Below are 14,905 nucleotides of genomic sequence, written 5' to 3'. Positions count from 1 at the left end.
GCCCAATTCTTATTACAGCAAGCCCCCTTTAAACCACTCTAGAAGTGTAAAGGAGCCTTACCAAAGGCATAAATCACATTTCTACTCACTTTAGGGCCCCTTTGCACTATCAGAGCAGTGTAATAAGACCTAACCCATCTCCTCCGACTACATCTGCACTAGAAATGCTGTGCCACTGTAGTACTCCAGTGAAGACACTTACTACAGTGACAGAAGGGATTCTTCCATTTCTGCCATAAATCCAACTCTCCAAGGGGTGGTAGGTAGGTCAATGGAAGAATTATTCCATTTACCTAGCGCTGTCTAGGCTGGGGCTTAGGTTGACTTAGCGAAGTCTCTCAGGGGTGTGAATTTTTCACATCTCTGAGTGATGTAGCTAGTTAGGCCAGCTCTCTGTAATCTGAGTTCCTCAGTCCATATCTTCACTTAAGTGGTTGGGCATGTCAATTCTTCACAAAGGTCATCAATGAAGGAAGACCTGCCAAAGACCTGCCAAAGACCTGGCGCAAAAGTCATCAGCTTCCCAAAACCTGGTAAAGATCCAAACCAGGCATCAAACTACTGCCCGATATCACTGCTTTGTGTGTGTCAAGGTTCTAGAGCACCTAATTTTACAGCAAATAACACCAGAGGTGGAGAACATCTTGAACAAGAAGCAAATAAGCTTTCAACAAGGTTGAAACTCATGCGACCAAATACTTGCGCTAATCACATTAATCAAAAATGATCTTCAAAAAAATCTGAAAACAGGCGCTATTTCACTTTACCTCATTGCAGCGTATGATATGGTGTGGCACACAGGTCTACTTGTTAAAATATCAAAAGTCCTCCCACCATGGCTTACTGATTTCATTGAACTGCTACTCTGAGACAGATGGTTCATGTTACACATGGGTGAGAAAACAAGTGCTTGGAAAAAACAGATGAACGGGTTACCGCAGGGGCATGTTCTAGCCCCAATCTATACATCAATGACCTGCCACCAACCCAGTCACGGAAGTTCATCTATGCAGACAACATCTGCTGTGGGCTACAGGCTCCGACTTTCTCTGAGCTGGAGAAGACACTGACTGATGATGCTGCAGAACTGGCTAACTACTGCAAGACATGGTACCTTCAGCCTAGCACCAGCAAGACATTTCAAGCACATTCCACCTCCACCATGCCAATGCTAAGAGGGAACTAAAATGAATGGCCAGAGGCTGAAACATGAAACATATCCAGTTTACTTAGACATGACCCTCGACCGAACACTGACATACAAAAGTCACCTAAGCAAGATAGCAGCGAAGATCAAGGCATGCAATAACCTTCTCAGCAAACAGGCAGGAACAGAGGAGCAGATGCTTATGGGGAGCAGATGCTCCAATCCTAAGGACTCAGCCCTTGCCATCTCATACTCAATAGCAGAGCACTGTGTGCCAGTTTGGAGTCGGTTGGCACACACCAAACTTGTTGACGTGCACCTCAACTCAACAATGCGCATCATCACAGGAACTCTCTGACTGACTCATGTTCCATGGCTTCCAGTTCTGAGCCACATTGCTCTCCCTTACATCAAGTGGGAGATTGCTGCTTGAGAAGGTACTTGCCAACCCTTGTTCAACAACCTTTTTAGTCAACCAGCTACGTGTCTTTCATCATGACATCCATTGTGGTCCATGCTGCCATGCCAGGACCTGACAGTGGAGTCCTTGTGGTGGGAAGACTGGTGTTTAACATCAACCACCAATCAGTTCCTTGTCACAGACCTTACTGCTGTCCTGCCTGGGTTTGACCTGCCATGTTGTCAGTGGGCAATTCTTACCCAATTCCAGTCTGGGCAAGACCTGTTTGCAGCCAGCCAGCACGGTGGGGGTCTTTGAAACAATCCAAGCTGCAGCTGTGGCACAGATCAAACAACGATACACTTTGTTGAGGAGTGCCCACTAACTACATTCAGCGGTGGGCCCCAAGAGATCAGCTTGGACACTAAAGCCTCAATTGCTTGGCTCATCAAATATTCAAATGCTAAATAAAACAAATTGCCCATATCTTGGTCATATCTCCAGCTTTGACTACTGAAACCTATGTGCTCCTCAGCCTGTCTGTTGTTAGTTGGCCAATTTCTTATAGACGGAGGGTCTTGAGGAGGGGGCCATGGCCTCATTGCTTGCTATGGAAGACATTCCTTTTGCGTGCAGATTATATCTTTGTTTATAACAGTGGGGCATTTTCTGTCAATCTTGCCACTATGGTCGCAGAAAAATGGTAAAGTGAAGATGTTAAATTCTACTCCCCATATTATTAAATGAGATCCTATAATGGCTCCACACTTATCTCACCACAACCTACTGTAATCTCTGTGACCTCATTTAAGTTTTAGACAAGCCCTGGCATGGGGTCAGTGACTTACTCAAAACAAATTCCTTTGACTGTGCGTTGAGTTTTATCATATCTTCACAGTGGTTTCAGTAATTGGCTCTCTTCTATTACTCTGCTTTATCCTTTGTCTCCTTTGCCCCTGTAATAGTCTCTTGTATGAGACAGATGTTAGTTACACTGAAGCTGCAGACCTTGCTGCTAGCATTTCAGGGAAAATCCTTAATAATGTCTGAAAGATGCCGATATACTGCTTTCTTTCTAGCATGTTTTCATTCCTCTTGAGGATGTCATCTCTAGATGACTCGATTCCCTCATGATGCATTTTGACCATGCATAAATTACCTTTGTCTTTGCATTCCCCTCTGACGGCAGTTGAATGTTACCCATCAGTTTTCAGGCTGAAACACTGTGATTTCCTTACTACTAGGACCTAACCCCAAAAGCCCATTAAAGTATTTTCAATAATTTCAGTAGGCTTTGAAACAGACCACGTTTGGGCCGGATCATATAAGGTAATGGAGCACACTCTTATGAGAAACAGAGAGGTCAAAAATATCAAATATGGGCGCCCAAAGTAAGATGTATCCTTATTTAGCCACAGAGAAAAATGCACCAACCCCCTTAAACTTACACTGAAGTCAGTGGGAACTACAGGTTACCAGCACTACTGAAAATCAGAAAAGGAGTACTTGTGGCACCTTAGAGACTAACCAATTTATTAGAGCATAAGCTTTCGTGAGCTACAGGTCTGTCAGTGGGGCAGCGATTTGGCTGTAGTGTGGTACAAATCGCTTGTAATAACCAGCCAAGCCTAAGAAGGATTGAACCTGTTTCTTTGACTTTGGGACAGGCCACTTTTGGATAGCATCCACTTTGGCCTGTAGGGGGCTGATAGTTCCTTGACCCACCTGGTGTCCAAGGTAAGTCACTCTGTTTAGGCCTATTTGACACTTCTTAGCCTTAACAGTTAGTCCTGCCTCCCTTATGCGCTCAAGGACTTTTTGTAGATGTTCCAGGTGGTCTGCCCAGGAATCCGAAAATATGGCCACATCGTCAAGGTAGGCGACTGCATATTCTCCTAATCCCGCTAGGAGACCATTTACAAGTCTTTGGAAAGTGGCGGGTGCATTTCGCAGCCCGAAAGGGAGTACATTAAATTCATACAGCCCGAGATGTGTGATGAAGGCTGACCTTTCCTTGGCAGATTCATCTAGCGGTACCTGCCAGTACCCCTTGGTTAAGTCCAAGGTAGAGATGAATTGGGCCCGTCCCAGTTTCTCTAATAGTTCATCTGTGCGTGACATTGGATAGTTGTCTGGGCGAGTTACAGCATTTAGCTTACGGTAGTCCACGCAAAAACGTATTTCCCCATCTGGTTTGGGAACTAGAACCACTGGAGATGCCCATGCACTTTCAGAGGGGCGGATTACACCCATCTGTAACATATCCTGGATCTCCCGTTCTATAGCAGTTTTAGCTTGAGGAGACACCCGGTAAGGTTGAACCCTAATTGGGTGAGCATTACCTGTGTCAATGGAGTGGTATGCCCGTTCAGTCAGTCCTGGGGTGGCTGAGAACGTTGGTGCGTAGCTAGTGCACAGCTCCTGGATCTGCTGTCGCTGCATACGCCCAAGGGTCATGGAGAAGTTCACCTCTTCCACACCACCACCACATTTCCCTTCGTAGTAGACACCTTTGGGCCACTCAGCGTCGTCTCCTCCCTGGGCTGTAAACTGACAAACCTTTAATTCTCTGGAATAAAAGGGCTTTAGAGAATTAATATGGTACACCTTAGGCTTCCGGTTGGAGGTGGGGAATGCTATGAGATAATTAACAGCTCCCAGGCGCTCCTGGACCGTGAATGGCCCTTCCCACGATGCTTCCATTTTATGGGCCTGGAGCGCCTTTAAGACCATGACCTGGTCCCCTACTTTGAAGGAACGCTCTCTGGCATGTTTATCATACCAGGCTTTTTGCTCTTTTTGAGCATCCTGTAAGTTTTCTCTAGCAAGGGCTAAAGAGGTTCGGAGGGTGTTTTGTAGGTTGGTTACAAAGTCCAGAATGTTAGTTCCTGGAGAAGGTGTAAATCCCTCCCATTGCTGCTTCACCAACTGCAATGGCCCCTTAACCTCACGGCCATATACAAGTTCAAATGGGGAAAACCCTAAACTGGGATGTGGTACAGCTCTGTAGGCAAAGAGCAACTGCTGCAATACTAGGTCCCAATCATTGGAGTGCTCATTTACGAATTTACGTATCATGGCCCCCAAAGTTCCATTAAACTTCTCCACCATGCCATTTGTTTGATGGTGGTAAGGAGTGGCAACCAAGTGATTTACCCCATGAGCTTCCCAAAGGTTTTTCATAGTTCCTGCCAGGAAATTAGTCCCTGCATCTGTGAGGATGTCGGAGGGCCAACCTACCCTGGCAAAAATGTCTGCTAGTGCCTGGCACACACTTTTAGCCCTGGTGTTGCTTAGAGCTACTGCTTCCGGCCATCGGGTAGCAAAATCCATGAAAGTCAGTATGTACTGCTTTCCTCTGGGTGTCTTTTTCGGAAAAGGACCCAGAATATCCACAGCTACTCGCTGAAATGGAACTTCAATGATGGGGAGTGGTTGTAGAGGGGCTTTGACCTGGTCTTGAGGTTTTCCCACTCTTTGGCACACCTCACAAGACTGGACATAGGTAGAAACATCCTTGCCCATTCCCTCCCAGTGGAATGACCCCCCCAAACGGTCTTTGGTCCTGTTCACCCCAGCATGGCCACTAGGGTGATCATGGGCTAAGCTCAAGAGCTTGGCCCGGTATTTAGTTGGAACTACCAACTGTCTCTGAGGATGCCAGTCTTCCTGGTGTCCACCAGAAAGAGTTTCCTTGTATAAAAGTCCTCTTTCTACAACAAACCTGGATCGATTAGAAGAGCTGAGAGGCGGTGGGTTGCTCCGTGCCGCCGTCCAAGCTCTCTGGAGGCTTTCATCTGCTTCCTGTTCGGTCTGGAACTGTTCCCTTGATGCTGGAGACATCAGTTCCTCATTGGATTGGGGACATAGGCTTGGTCCCTCTGGAAGCGATATAGGGGATGGAGCTGTTTCTGTTGACTGTGAACCGCTCTCCGCTGGTGCACTATGTTGGGATTCAGGCTCCGGCTGAGCCTCTTGTGTAGGGTTATCGGCTGCTGCCAGTTCAGGTTCAGTGGGGCCCTCTGGTGTTGAGGTTGCAAGTACTGGATTCAGTGCTGGCACGGGGTCTGGTGTTGGTTGTTTGGCTGGTTCCGGTTCTGGGACTGGTTCCGTCTGGGTCTCTGGGACTGGATCCACTACTGCTGTTGCAGACATTGGCCTGGGGTCCGGGTCCATCACCTCTGACTGGGTCCTGATAGAAGTTTCCGGACCAGAGCTAGGCCTCACGGCTTGTTTAGCCTGGCTGCGGGTGACCATTCCCACCCTCTTGGCCTGCTTCACATGATTGGCCAAGTCTTCCCCCAACAGCATGGGGATGGGATAATCATCATAGACTGCAAAAGTCCACATTCCTGACCAGCCCTTGTACTGGACAGGCAACTTGGCTGTAGGCAAATTGAAAGAGTTGGACTTGAAGGGTTGAATCATCACTTGGATCTCTGGGTTGATTAAATTGGGGTCCACTAAGGAAGCATGGATAGCTGACACTTGTGCTCCGGTGTCCCTCCACGCGGTGACCTTCTTCCCGCCCACACTCACAGTTTCCCTCCGCTCCAAGGGTATCTGGGAGGTATCTGGGCCTGTGGACCTCTGGTGTGATTCCGGTGCAATGAACTGTAATCTGTTGGGGTTCTTGGGGCAGTTGGCCTTTACATGCCCCAGCTCGTTACACTTAAAACATCGTCCAGCTGACGGGTCACTGGGGCGAGGAGGGTTGCTGGAGAACGGGGTGGTGGGACGATAAGGGGTCTGGAGGGTTCTTTGGGAGGTAGGTGGGGCTTTGGGCGGCCCCCGGTAATAGGGTGTGGTCTGGGGTGGTCCCTTCTGGTCTCCGCTCCAACTGCGACCAGTTTTCTTCTTCTCTGCCACCTCCACCCATCTGGCTCCAATCTCTCCTGCCTCAATTACAGTTTTGGGTTTCCCATCTAGGATGTATCTTTCTATTTCCTCAGGAACACCCTCTAAGAATTGTTCCATTTGCATTAGGAAGGGCAAATTTACTGGAGATTCAACACTTGCTCCTGATATCCAGGCCTCCCAATGTTTCACAATGTGGTAGGCATGTCGGGTAAATGACATGTCTGGTTTCCACCTTAGGGCTCTGAACCTCCGATGAGACTGCTCGGGTGTTATCCCCATTCTGACTCTCGCCTTGGATTTAAACAGTTCATACTTGTTCATGTGTTCTTTAGGCATTTCAGCTGCCACCTCAGCTAAGGGTCCACTGAGCTGCGGCCTCAGCTCTACTATGTATTGGTCAGTAGAGATGTTGTACCCAAGGCAGGCCCTTTTGAAGTTTTCTAAGAAGGCCTCAGTATCATCACCTGCCTTGTAGGTGGGGAACTTTCTGGGATGGGAAGTGGTACCTGGAGAAGGATTGCTAGGGTTTGTTGGTATATTCTGCTGGGCCTTTATCCTCTCCACCTCCTCCACATGCTTCCTCTCTTTTTCCTTCTCCTCCTCCACATGCTTCCTTGCCTCCATTTCCCTCTTGTGGGCAGCCTCCTGTACCTCCTTCTCCAGCCGCATGAGTTCTATCTGTCTTTCATGTTCCCTTTGTCTTTCCTCAGCCTGAAATTTGGCTAATTCGAGCTGTAGTCGAGCTGCGGATTTTGCCATTCTAACCTCTCTGTTTTTACTAACTTTACACCCGAGGTTTAGAAATAAACAAACAAAACTTGGCTGTAAAATTTTGCTGTGCTGGAATAGAATACCTATTCTCTGATAGTGATTGTCAGCCTACAGAAAAAGACAATTCCCTTGGGCCTGCTCTGGGCCCAAATTAAAGCAAAAAACCTCCAACTACTTGGAAACCTGCTTACCCAGCCCAAAGAAAAAGCAAATGGGTAGAACACACACCCCCTATTTACTTTTAGGAAGAAAAGAAAAAAAAAAACCTCTGGGTTGGAAGACTGTGAATTTCCCTGCAGGAGTTAAGTACCCTGCCTCCAGGCAAAGAAAACCTGCAATTCACAAGATAATCCCCTTTTGTTTCTGCTTGGCCACAAAGCAGAGAGAAACCAAGCTGCTTTCAGTTTCAAAGCTGCTTTCTGGACTTCCTAAAAATTCCTTTTTAAAATCTGTATTTCTAGTTCAAAAAATCTCAACTCGATCTCAAAATGATTTCAGGTTAATCCCACCACTATTTAGATACCTAACTTTAGGCATGCAAATTGGAAATCTGGCTGCAGTGTAGGGTGTAATGGTGTTTACAGAAAAGAAGATTCTTTTGAGCAGATAATACACATTCTTCCAAGGAATGAAGCAATTTCAAATATAAGCTTATTTACAGTTTTACATTTCAATGATTTTTTTAAAAAAAGTGTTTTTGTTCCAATTAAGGATAGTATGTACATTTGTTTCCTCATTTAATCTTGTGTCTGATTTATATCTTGTTTTTTTCTTTTAGGATCCAAAGTACAGAGATGCCCTGAGGAATTTGGTCTTCAACCACAGAGATCATTGTACACTTATCAGAACAAAGTATTATTGGCACAAGAAACTTGAGAGAAGACAGACTTACCAACTCTGTCTTTAACGCCAAGCCAGCAGTAGAAAACAAACTTTGGCTTTGATAATTAAAGTTTATTATCGCTGCTGAAATAAAAGCTTTGTTGTATAAGAAATAGATAAATAAAGCAAGGCTGCATTCACATTGTTTCAGTTTTGCTTCCTTATTTCACTCTACTTGCTTTGTCAGCACCATAGGCATATGGTGATGTCAGGACGTGGAACAGAAACTCAGCTGGAACAGATACTTACTTATGTAGGGTTTGGACAAGTCTGGTCACTTTTGCTTAGTCAGCAGCAAGTAGTTACTTTATGGGCTGCTTTTAATCACATTCAATATTTTTAATCATTGAAGCATATTTTCTACTGTTCTGCCTGTTTGGTTTTACATGTCCCAAGCAATGCTCCTCCAATTTCCTTGAAAGGCTGTTCCACAAACTGATGAATTTCTCCATTAAGGAATTATTACTGTTTGCTATTTGTGTTACAGTAGCACTTGGAGACTTCTGGAAATGAGACCAAAAAATAATGTCACCGTTCAGGCAAACAGATGGAGGCACCAGTACATAGCTAACAGTATTTTGACCACTCTAGAATCTTAGCAACACTCTCATTGGCTGCATGAGTTACTGATTGAACAAAGAATCTGAGCTATGCCTGCCATTTGGAGGCTAGTTCAGTTTGGGTAGATAAATTATATAATAAGTAGATTATTCCCCTCTCCATTGGCAATTTTTGCTGCACTTTGTGCTGATTTTATAGCTACCTGTGAATGCTGCCTTTGTCTACCTGTAAAGCTGTAAAAAATGCCATTCGGGAGTGTTCTAGGGTCAACAGGAGTAGGGTCATCACAGCACAAGAGAGAGAGCATTTATTACAGGGTCGTTTCCCTGCTGTGAAAGCTAATGAGAATTCTAGTTGGCAAGAAGAGCATATTAGCCAGTCATTAGTGGGTGGATGGGGCAAACAATGACAGCTCATTTTGAAAAGCTATTACACTTAATCCAGTGTCTGACTAACTGGATAGGCACAAGTAGTAGACTGCTGCTACCATCATAGATAATCTGGGGAGGATTAATGAAATCCAGAGTGTTTCAGGGCAAACACAGTTCTCATCCTATGGTTGTGGCGGGGCAAATCCTTGTCCTCCACACCTCCCCACCAACAGATGAAGGAACTCTACTATGGGAACCTTGCCCAGGTTTCTTCCCTAGTAGCTCTCTCCTATGAGGGTTACCACAGAAGGGACAATCTATCCCAGAAGGTTGTTTACAAAAAATCAAATACTATTTAAATCAGACCTGATTAAATATGAAGAACCCTCCACCATTAAAACTGATCCCTAGTAAAAGATGAAAGGTGACTATGAACATGTTACTGTTCAGATCACAAAGTTGTAATGCACAGGGAATCAATAAGCCACCAAGTCAGAAAACAGTTTTTATATTTGATTATTCATGGGGGGTGGTGGAGAGGGACAACCTTGGGGCCCTGTTGCTATGATAAGAAACAAATATACATGTATTACCTTACATATCACAAAATATTAATACAGAAGATCAGATTCCAATGGAGTAGATCAGGTTATTTAGTAGGAAAGCCTACCAATTGAAGACTGTACAGATATATTGGTAAATAAATGCCGATACGGTACATTCCAGATCACAGGGTTTCAATCCAAAGAGCAAACATAAGTTAAAAAATAAGCAAATTAAAATTCATTCAATTTCTGCTGAAACTGAATCAAATAACCAATTTTTAAACTGATCTATAAGGGCTTGATCCAAACGCACTTAAGACAGAAACTCCCACTGATTTAACTGGGACAGGAGGAGGCACAAACACTGACATTTTCAAAGGTATTTAGGCGCCTGGGAGTTAGGCATCTAAATACCTTTAAAAATCTATCCTTACCTGAATTATTCAGTTCGTTCATTAAAAGACTCTTCTTACTATTATTATTCATTTAGGCTCTTATTCAGCAAATCCCACTTAAATCCTTTGCTGAGTAGAAGCCTAAATCTTAAATCCATGTTTATCTCACAAATCACTTACTTAGCTATAAGCACCTGCTTACTTCCCACTGACTTCAAAGGGACTTAAGCACATGCTTAAAATTAAATATATGTGTAAGTGCTTTGCAATCTAGGGATGGACTTCATCATATGTGTGAGTGCTTTGGTGAATCAGGCTCGTATGTTATGGTAGTGCTTAAACTCCCCAGTTGTGCCGGGAAGAAAGTACAAGAAGTATTCCCTACCATAGAGAGATTACATTACCTACTCCTTAATTTGATTCCACTGCCTTATAAGAGATACATTTAAGGACCTTTGATAAGGAGAACATTAGCTAGAAAATAAACACAAAATCCTAGCTAAGACAATTCTTCTCAAAACAAGAATGTTTCTGTGTATAGGCTGGGTGGGTTCAGATGCATCTGGTAAAATATGGACTTGTTTACCTTTATAATAAATCTTTCCATTTAATCTTCAAACTTCTGGCATCAAGCTTTCCTGATCTACAGAAGCATCAAAGTTTATAATAAGAGTTTAAGTACAGAAGGATGGAACCAGATAGTAATACTGATACTGGAATTTCATTAGGTGTCTGGAAATGTTTTGAAATGTCTTAATTGGAATTTAATGTATCCACAGATACATAATCTTAAAATGAAGAGACAGTTATATGCATTAATTTAATCTCTGCATTTGTGAATGCCAAGGATTCTAGCAACTCTTTGCCTTAGAAAGACAATTTAAAAATGTTTTTGTTTATTTATTTTTGTAAAGACTACATGAGACTAGTCTAGTCTTTATGGGCCTGATCCAAAGCCCAGTCAAGTCAATGGTAGCCTTTCCTTTGACTTCAGTGAGCAATAGATCAGGCCCTGCAGGAATCCCTATGAACTTAGTTTACAGTTAGATTGTATTGTCTTCTGTCATTTTTAAAGAATCTTTCTTTATTTTTTTAGCCATTTTCCTCCTAGATTGAATTTCAATCACCACAACAAAGTTCTCAGTTTCAATATGAAACATGTTAGAAAAAAACAAATCGTAAAACACTCGGCAGTTTACACCAGGCTGTATATATGGTGCCTGCTCATAAAAATAATAGAACAAGAAAGTAAAAGCAATAAAATAACAACAACAACAAAAAAACACGTCACTGCTGACCCACACACAAAATAAAACCAAAACCAATGCTGACTCTAGCAATCTCAAATTGCATTCCTGTGGACTCCTGGAAACACAGGGTTAGATAGGAAGTGATCAGTTTCTGAAGTGAGGAGAAGGGAGTTTCCATAGTTGGCCATTAAAAGGCCCATTTTCTAGTCCTTTAGTTCTTTTGCTCTTTTCTCCCACTGGTATCTCTATCTCTAAGGGTATGTCTACACTGCATTTGCAGGTGAAACTCCCTGCCTGGCTTCACAGACTTGGGCTAGCAATCTCTTTGGTTATCCCTCTATGCGAGGATGATGTCTGCCAATGGGGTTCTTTGGTGGGTCTTTAGTTGGCTGGGGAGCCCATTTCGTGCCCTGCAGATTTTCCCACAGAAGTGACAGGTGTAATTTTGGAGGAGACATAGTTGTTGGCTGGAGTGTTGTGCCCCTTCTTTCCTTCTTTGTCACTTCTCTGTCTCATGAGCACGTCTGTTCTCCTCAAAGTGAGCTGTGGCATCACTGTGTTCTGTTCCGCGCTGAGTCCCCCCAGTTTGTTAGGTTGATGCCTTCCTTCTTATGGTGTACTTTCAGTATGTCTTTGAGGTGCTTCAGCTACCCACCCCGAGCCCCTCTTCCTTGACTTAACTTAGAGAAGAGTACTTGCTTTGGGAGGCTAGTGTCAGGCATACGTAAACAGTGGCCAGCCCAGCAGAGTTGGTGTTTCATGACCTACTCTTCTATACTGCTGATGCTGGCTGCAGAGAGAACGCTGATCTTAGTGTGTTGGTCTTCCCAACTGATCCTTAGAATCCTCCTGGGGCAGCACTGTTGGAACCACTCCAGCCACTTGAGATGTTGTCTGTAGGTTACCCAGGTCTCACAACCATGGGGGGGAGGGGGAATGATGACAACTGCCTTGTAAACTAAGATCTTGGTGCCTGTTTGCAGCTCCCTATTATTGAAGACTCATTTGAGTAGTCTTCCAAAGGATGTGCTGGCACAGCGGATCCTGTATTCAATTTCTGTGTCAATGCTGGCTGTTTGGGAGAGGTGGCTGCCAAGGTATGGAAAATGATTCACATTTTCCAGGGGTTCTCTGCTGATGGTGATTTGTGGAGTTCAAAGGGTAGTTTGTGCAGATCAGTTTCTGAAGTGAGTAGAAGGGAATTCCCGTGGTAGGCATCAAAAGGCCCATTTTCTGGTCCTTTAGTCCTTTTGCTCTTTTCTCCAACTGGTATCGCTACGTCTAAGGGTATGTCTACACTGCATTTGCGAGTGAGCCTTCCTGCCTGGCTCCACAGACTTGGGCTAGCAGCCTAAAAACAGCTATATAGACACTGCGGTTTGGGCTTGAGCTCTGAGACTGTGGGGAGAAGGGGTTAGACTTAAGAGTCTGAGCTCCAGCTTGAGCCACAACACCAAAGCAACGTCTTCACAGTTATTTTTAGAGCGCTTAGCATGACCCCACTAACCCAAGTTTGTGGTCCCACGCTGGGAGGGTCACTCCCAGATGCAGTGTAGACATATCTTAAGACTCTCAGGAATCTTTTTTTCTTCATCCAACAATCTGTTACCCCAGAAGTCTTGTCTCCAGCTCTTTCCTTTTCCTTAACCACCCCGATATCATTACATTTAACACAGACTCAATAGACATACCTCTAGCTTGGTCCTGACCAAAACTAGTAAATATCTCCAGGGTTGGTGCTTGCCCTTACTGGCCTCCAGTAAATGTATTGGACCATATCCCAAGCTGGGATCAATGGACCTATGTTGAGCTACATAAACTGAGGATCTGGCATGTACATGCTGAGCAAGTTGCCCATTTCCATACCCTCTGCCTCACTCTACCCAATCCTCCACACTCATTCACCCACTTACCTATCCCATTTTCTCCCCAAATCAGATACTTTATCAGTAATATTTTCCTGGATCTTCACGGGACCAACTGATACCTTTGAATACTACATTCATACCTTTCTTCAGCACTCTTTTTAAAATTCCCTAATACTTCCCTCACTGCCAAGTAATACCCCAGAATCCACTGTGCAAGCTGTGGTATAGGGGCACTATTGATGTAGAGGTGCCTGGGAATGTTAAGAACAGCCCTGCAAAATTGGATGGAACAATGATGAGTGGCAATGACAGACTCATAGCTTGTTAGTTTCTGGAAAGCCCTGGCAACTGGTATAAATGTGCCCAATAACCTGGTCTCAGTTCTGTACTCCACACTGAAAAGTGTTGCAATCTTAATCTCTGTCGCACTGAGTCACCATTTTTTCTCTGTCTCAACTGCCTTTCTTTTAAAACTGTTACAGTCCTGAATTAATGCATTATTTCATCCTTGAAAAATCAGTTTCCATTTACCCCGTTCACCATTTCTTGAAACCACAGTAACTCAAGACCTCAGGAGCCAGAAATTGTATTGTATGAGAAATGTGTAATGTGCCACACTGAGTGATAAGGGAGGAACTGTACAAAATTTAAGTTATAAAAGGAATTTAAGTTATAAAAGGATGCTATCTTTTATTGCCTGTGGAGAGATGTATTTATTTTAGCAATGCTTAGCTGTGATTTGGATTTCCTAATTCAGGTGGCTTGTTATACAATTTTGTTTCTGGATAGATTAGTCACAACATGTTCTCACAGGGTATATTAATAGTACTGGGTGCATTTTGGAGTGTCTACGCCAATATAGATGTGTGTATATATAGTGTGTATTATTATGCGTATATAGGTAGTGGCCTCAATCCTGCAAGGTGTTGAGCATTGAACCAGTAAAGCACTTAAGCACATGCTTGAAGTCAATGGGAGTACTCACGTGCATTAAATTAGACATGTGCTTCAGTGCTTTGCTGGATCAGGGTCAGAGTTCTCAACATCTTGCAAGATCAAACCTTGTATACATATATAATATTATTGTTCAATGAGAGGGTGTTCACGGAATGATCAAGGGCATGGAAAAAACCTATATGATATCAGATTGAAAAGATGGGGATTATTTGCCTTAGGAGATGGATAAGAGGGCATCAATAACTAATTAATAGCATAGAGAAGGTAGATCAAGACCTTCTGTTCTCCCTATCTAATAACATAAGAACATTGGATGAAAATTGCAAACTGCAAACAGATAGAAAAAGTTAGACTGTCATTGGACTGTGGAACTCACTGCCACAGGAAGTCATTGGAGTCAATAATTTATTAAGATTCAAAAAGAGATTGAACATTTATATGGCTATTAAGAATATCTAGAGTTATAATTAATGATAGCTAACATTGGAAGGGATATTAAACCTGGTGCTTCAGGGTTTAGGTTAATCTTTACCAATTAGAGATCAAGATGACACCTCATGTAGAGTGGAGGGGGGATAGATTATCCCATGTCTGCCTACTGTGGGGTTCTTACATCTTCCTTTAAAACATCAGATGATGGCCATTGTCAGAGACAGGATAATGGGCTAGATGGACCATGGGTCTGGTCTAGTATGGCAATTCCTGTGTTCATGTTAATGTATGGTATGCATTAATATGTACATTTTGAATATGGAATGTGTTGTCTGAGGGTGGAGCTCAATGTGACATGCTCAAAATTTTAGTTATATTTCTGCAGAATGTAGTTAGGGAATTTTAAAAAAATCTTATATTTTAAAAAGTAAAAAATAAAAAAAAATAAAAAAGGGAGAGTGAAGGA

At 43.5% G+C, this 14,905-nt stretch overlaps 1 protein-coding gene and 1 long non-coding RNA gene across 2 annotated transcripts in view; both read right to left on the bottom strand.

Annotated features, from left to right (window-relative positions):
* LOC140907758 (uncharacterized) overlaps positions 1–10,535 on the bottom strand; it is a 36,680-nt gene extending 26,145 nt beyond the window's left edge. Inside the window, exon 1 of the long non-coding RNA XR_012157614.1 lies at positions 10,519–10,535. This is a non-coding gene — a long non-coding RNA (uncharacterized LOC140907758). The remainder of the gene's footprint in view (positions 1–10,518) is intronic.
* Positions 1–14,905, bottom strand: part of LOC140907945 (uncharacterized) — a 39,274-nt gene that overhangs the window by 3,125 nt on the left and 21,244 nt on the right. The window contains exon 3 of the mRNA XM_078851915.1: positions 6,241–8,563. Within this exon, the coding sequence (XP_078708041.1) occupies positions 6,241–7,166 (926 nt within the window). The 5' untranslated portion in view covers positions 7,167–8,563. The remainder of the gene's footprint in view (positions 1–6,240; positions 8,564–14,905) is intronic.

Source organism: Lepidochelys kempii, chromosome 2 (genome assembly GCF_965140285.1).
Source record: "Lepidochelys kempii isolate rLepKem1 chromosome 2, rLepKem1.hap1, whole genome shotgun sequence".
Classification (NCBI taxonomy): domain Eukaryota; kingdom Metazoa; phylum Chordata; order Testudines; family Cheloniidae; genus Lepidochelys; species Lepidochelys kempii.
This window is presented reverse-complemented; position numbering and strand designations above follow the sequence as displayed.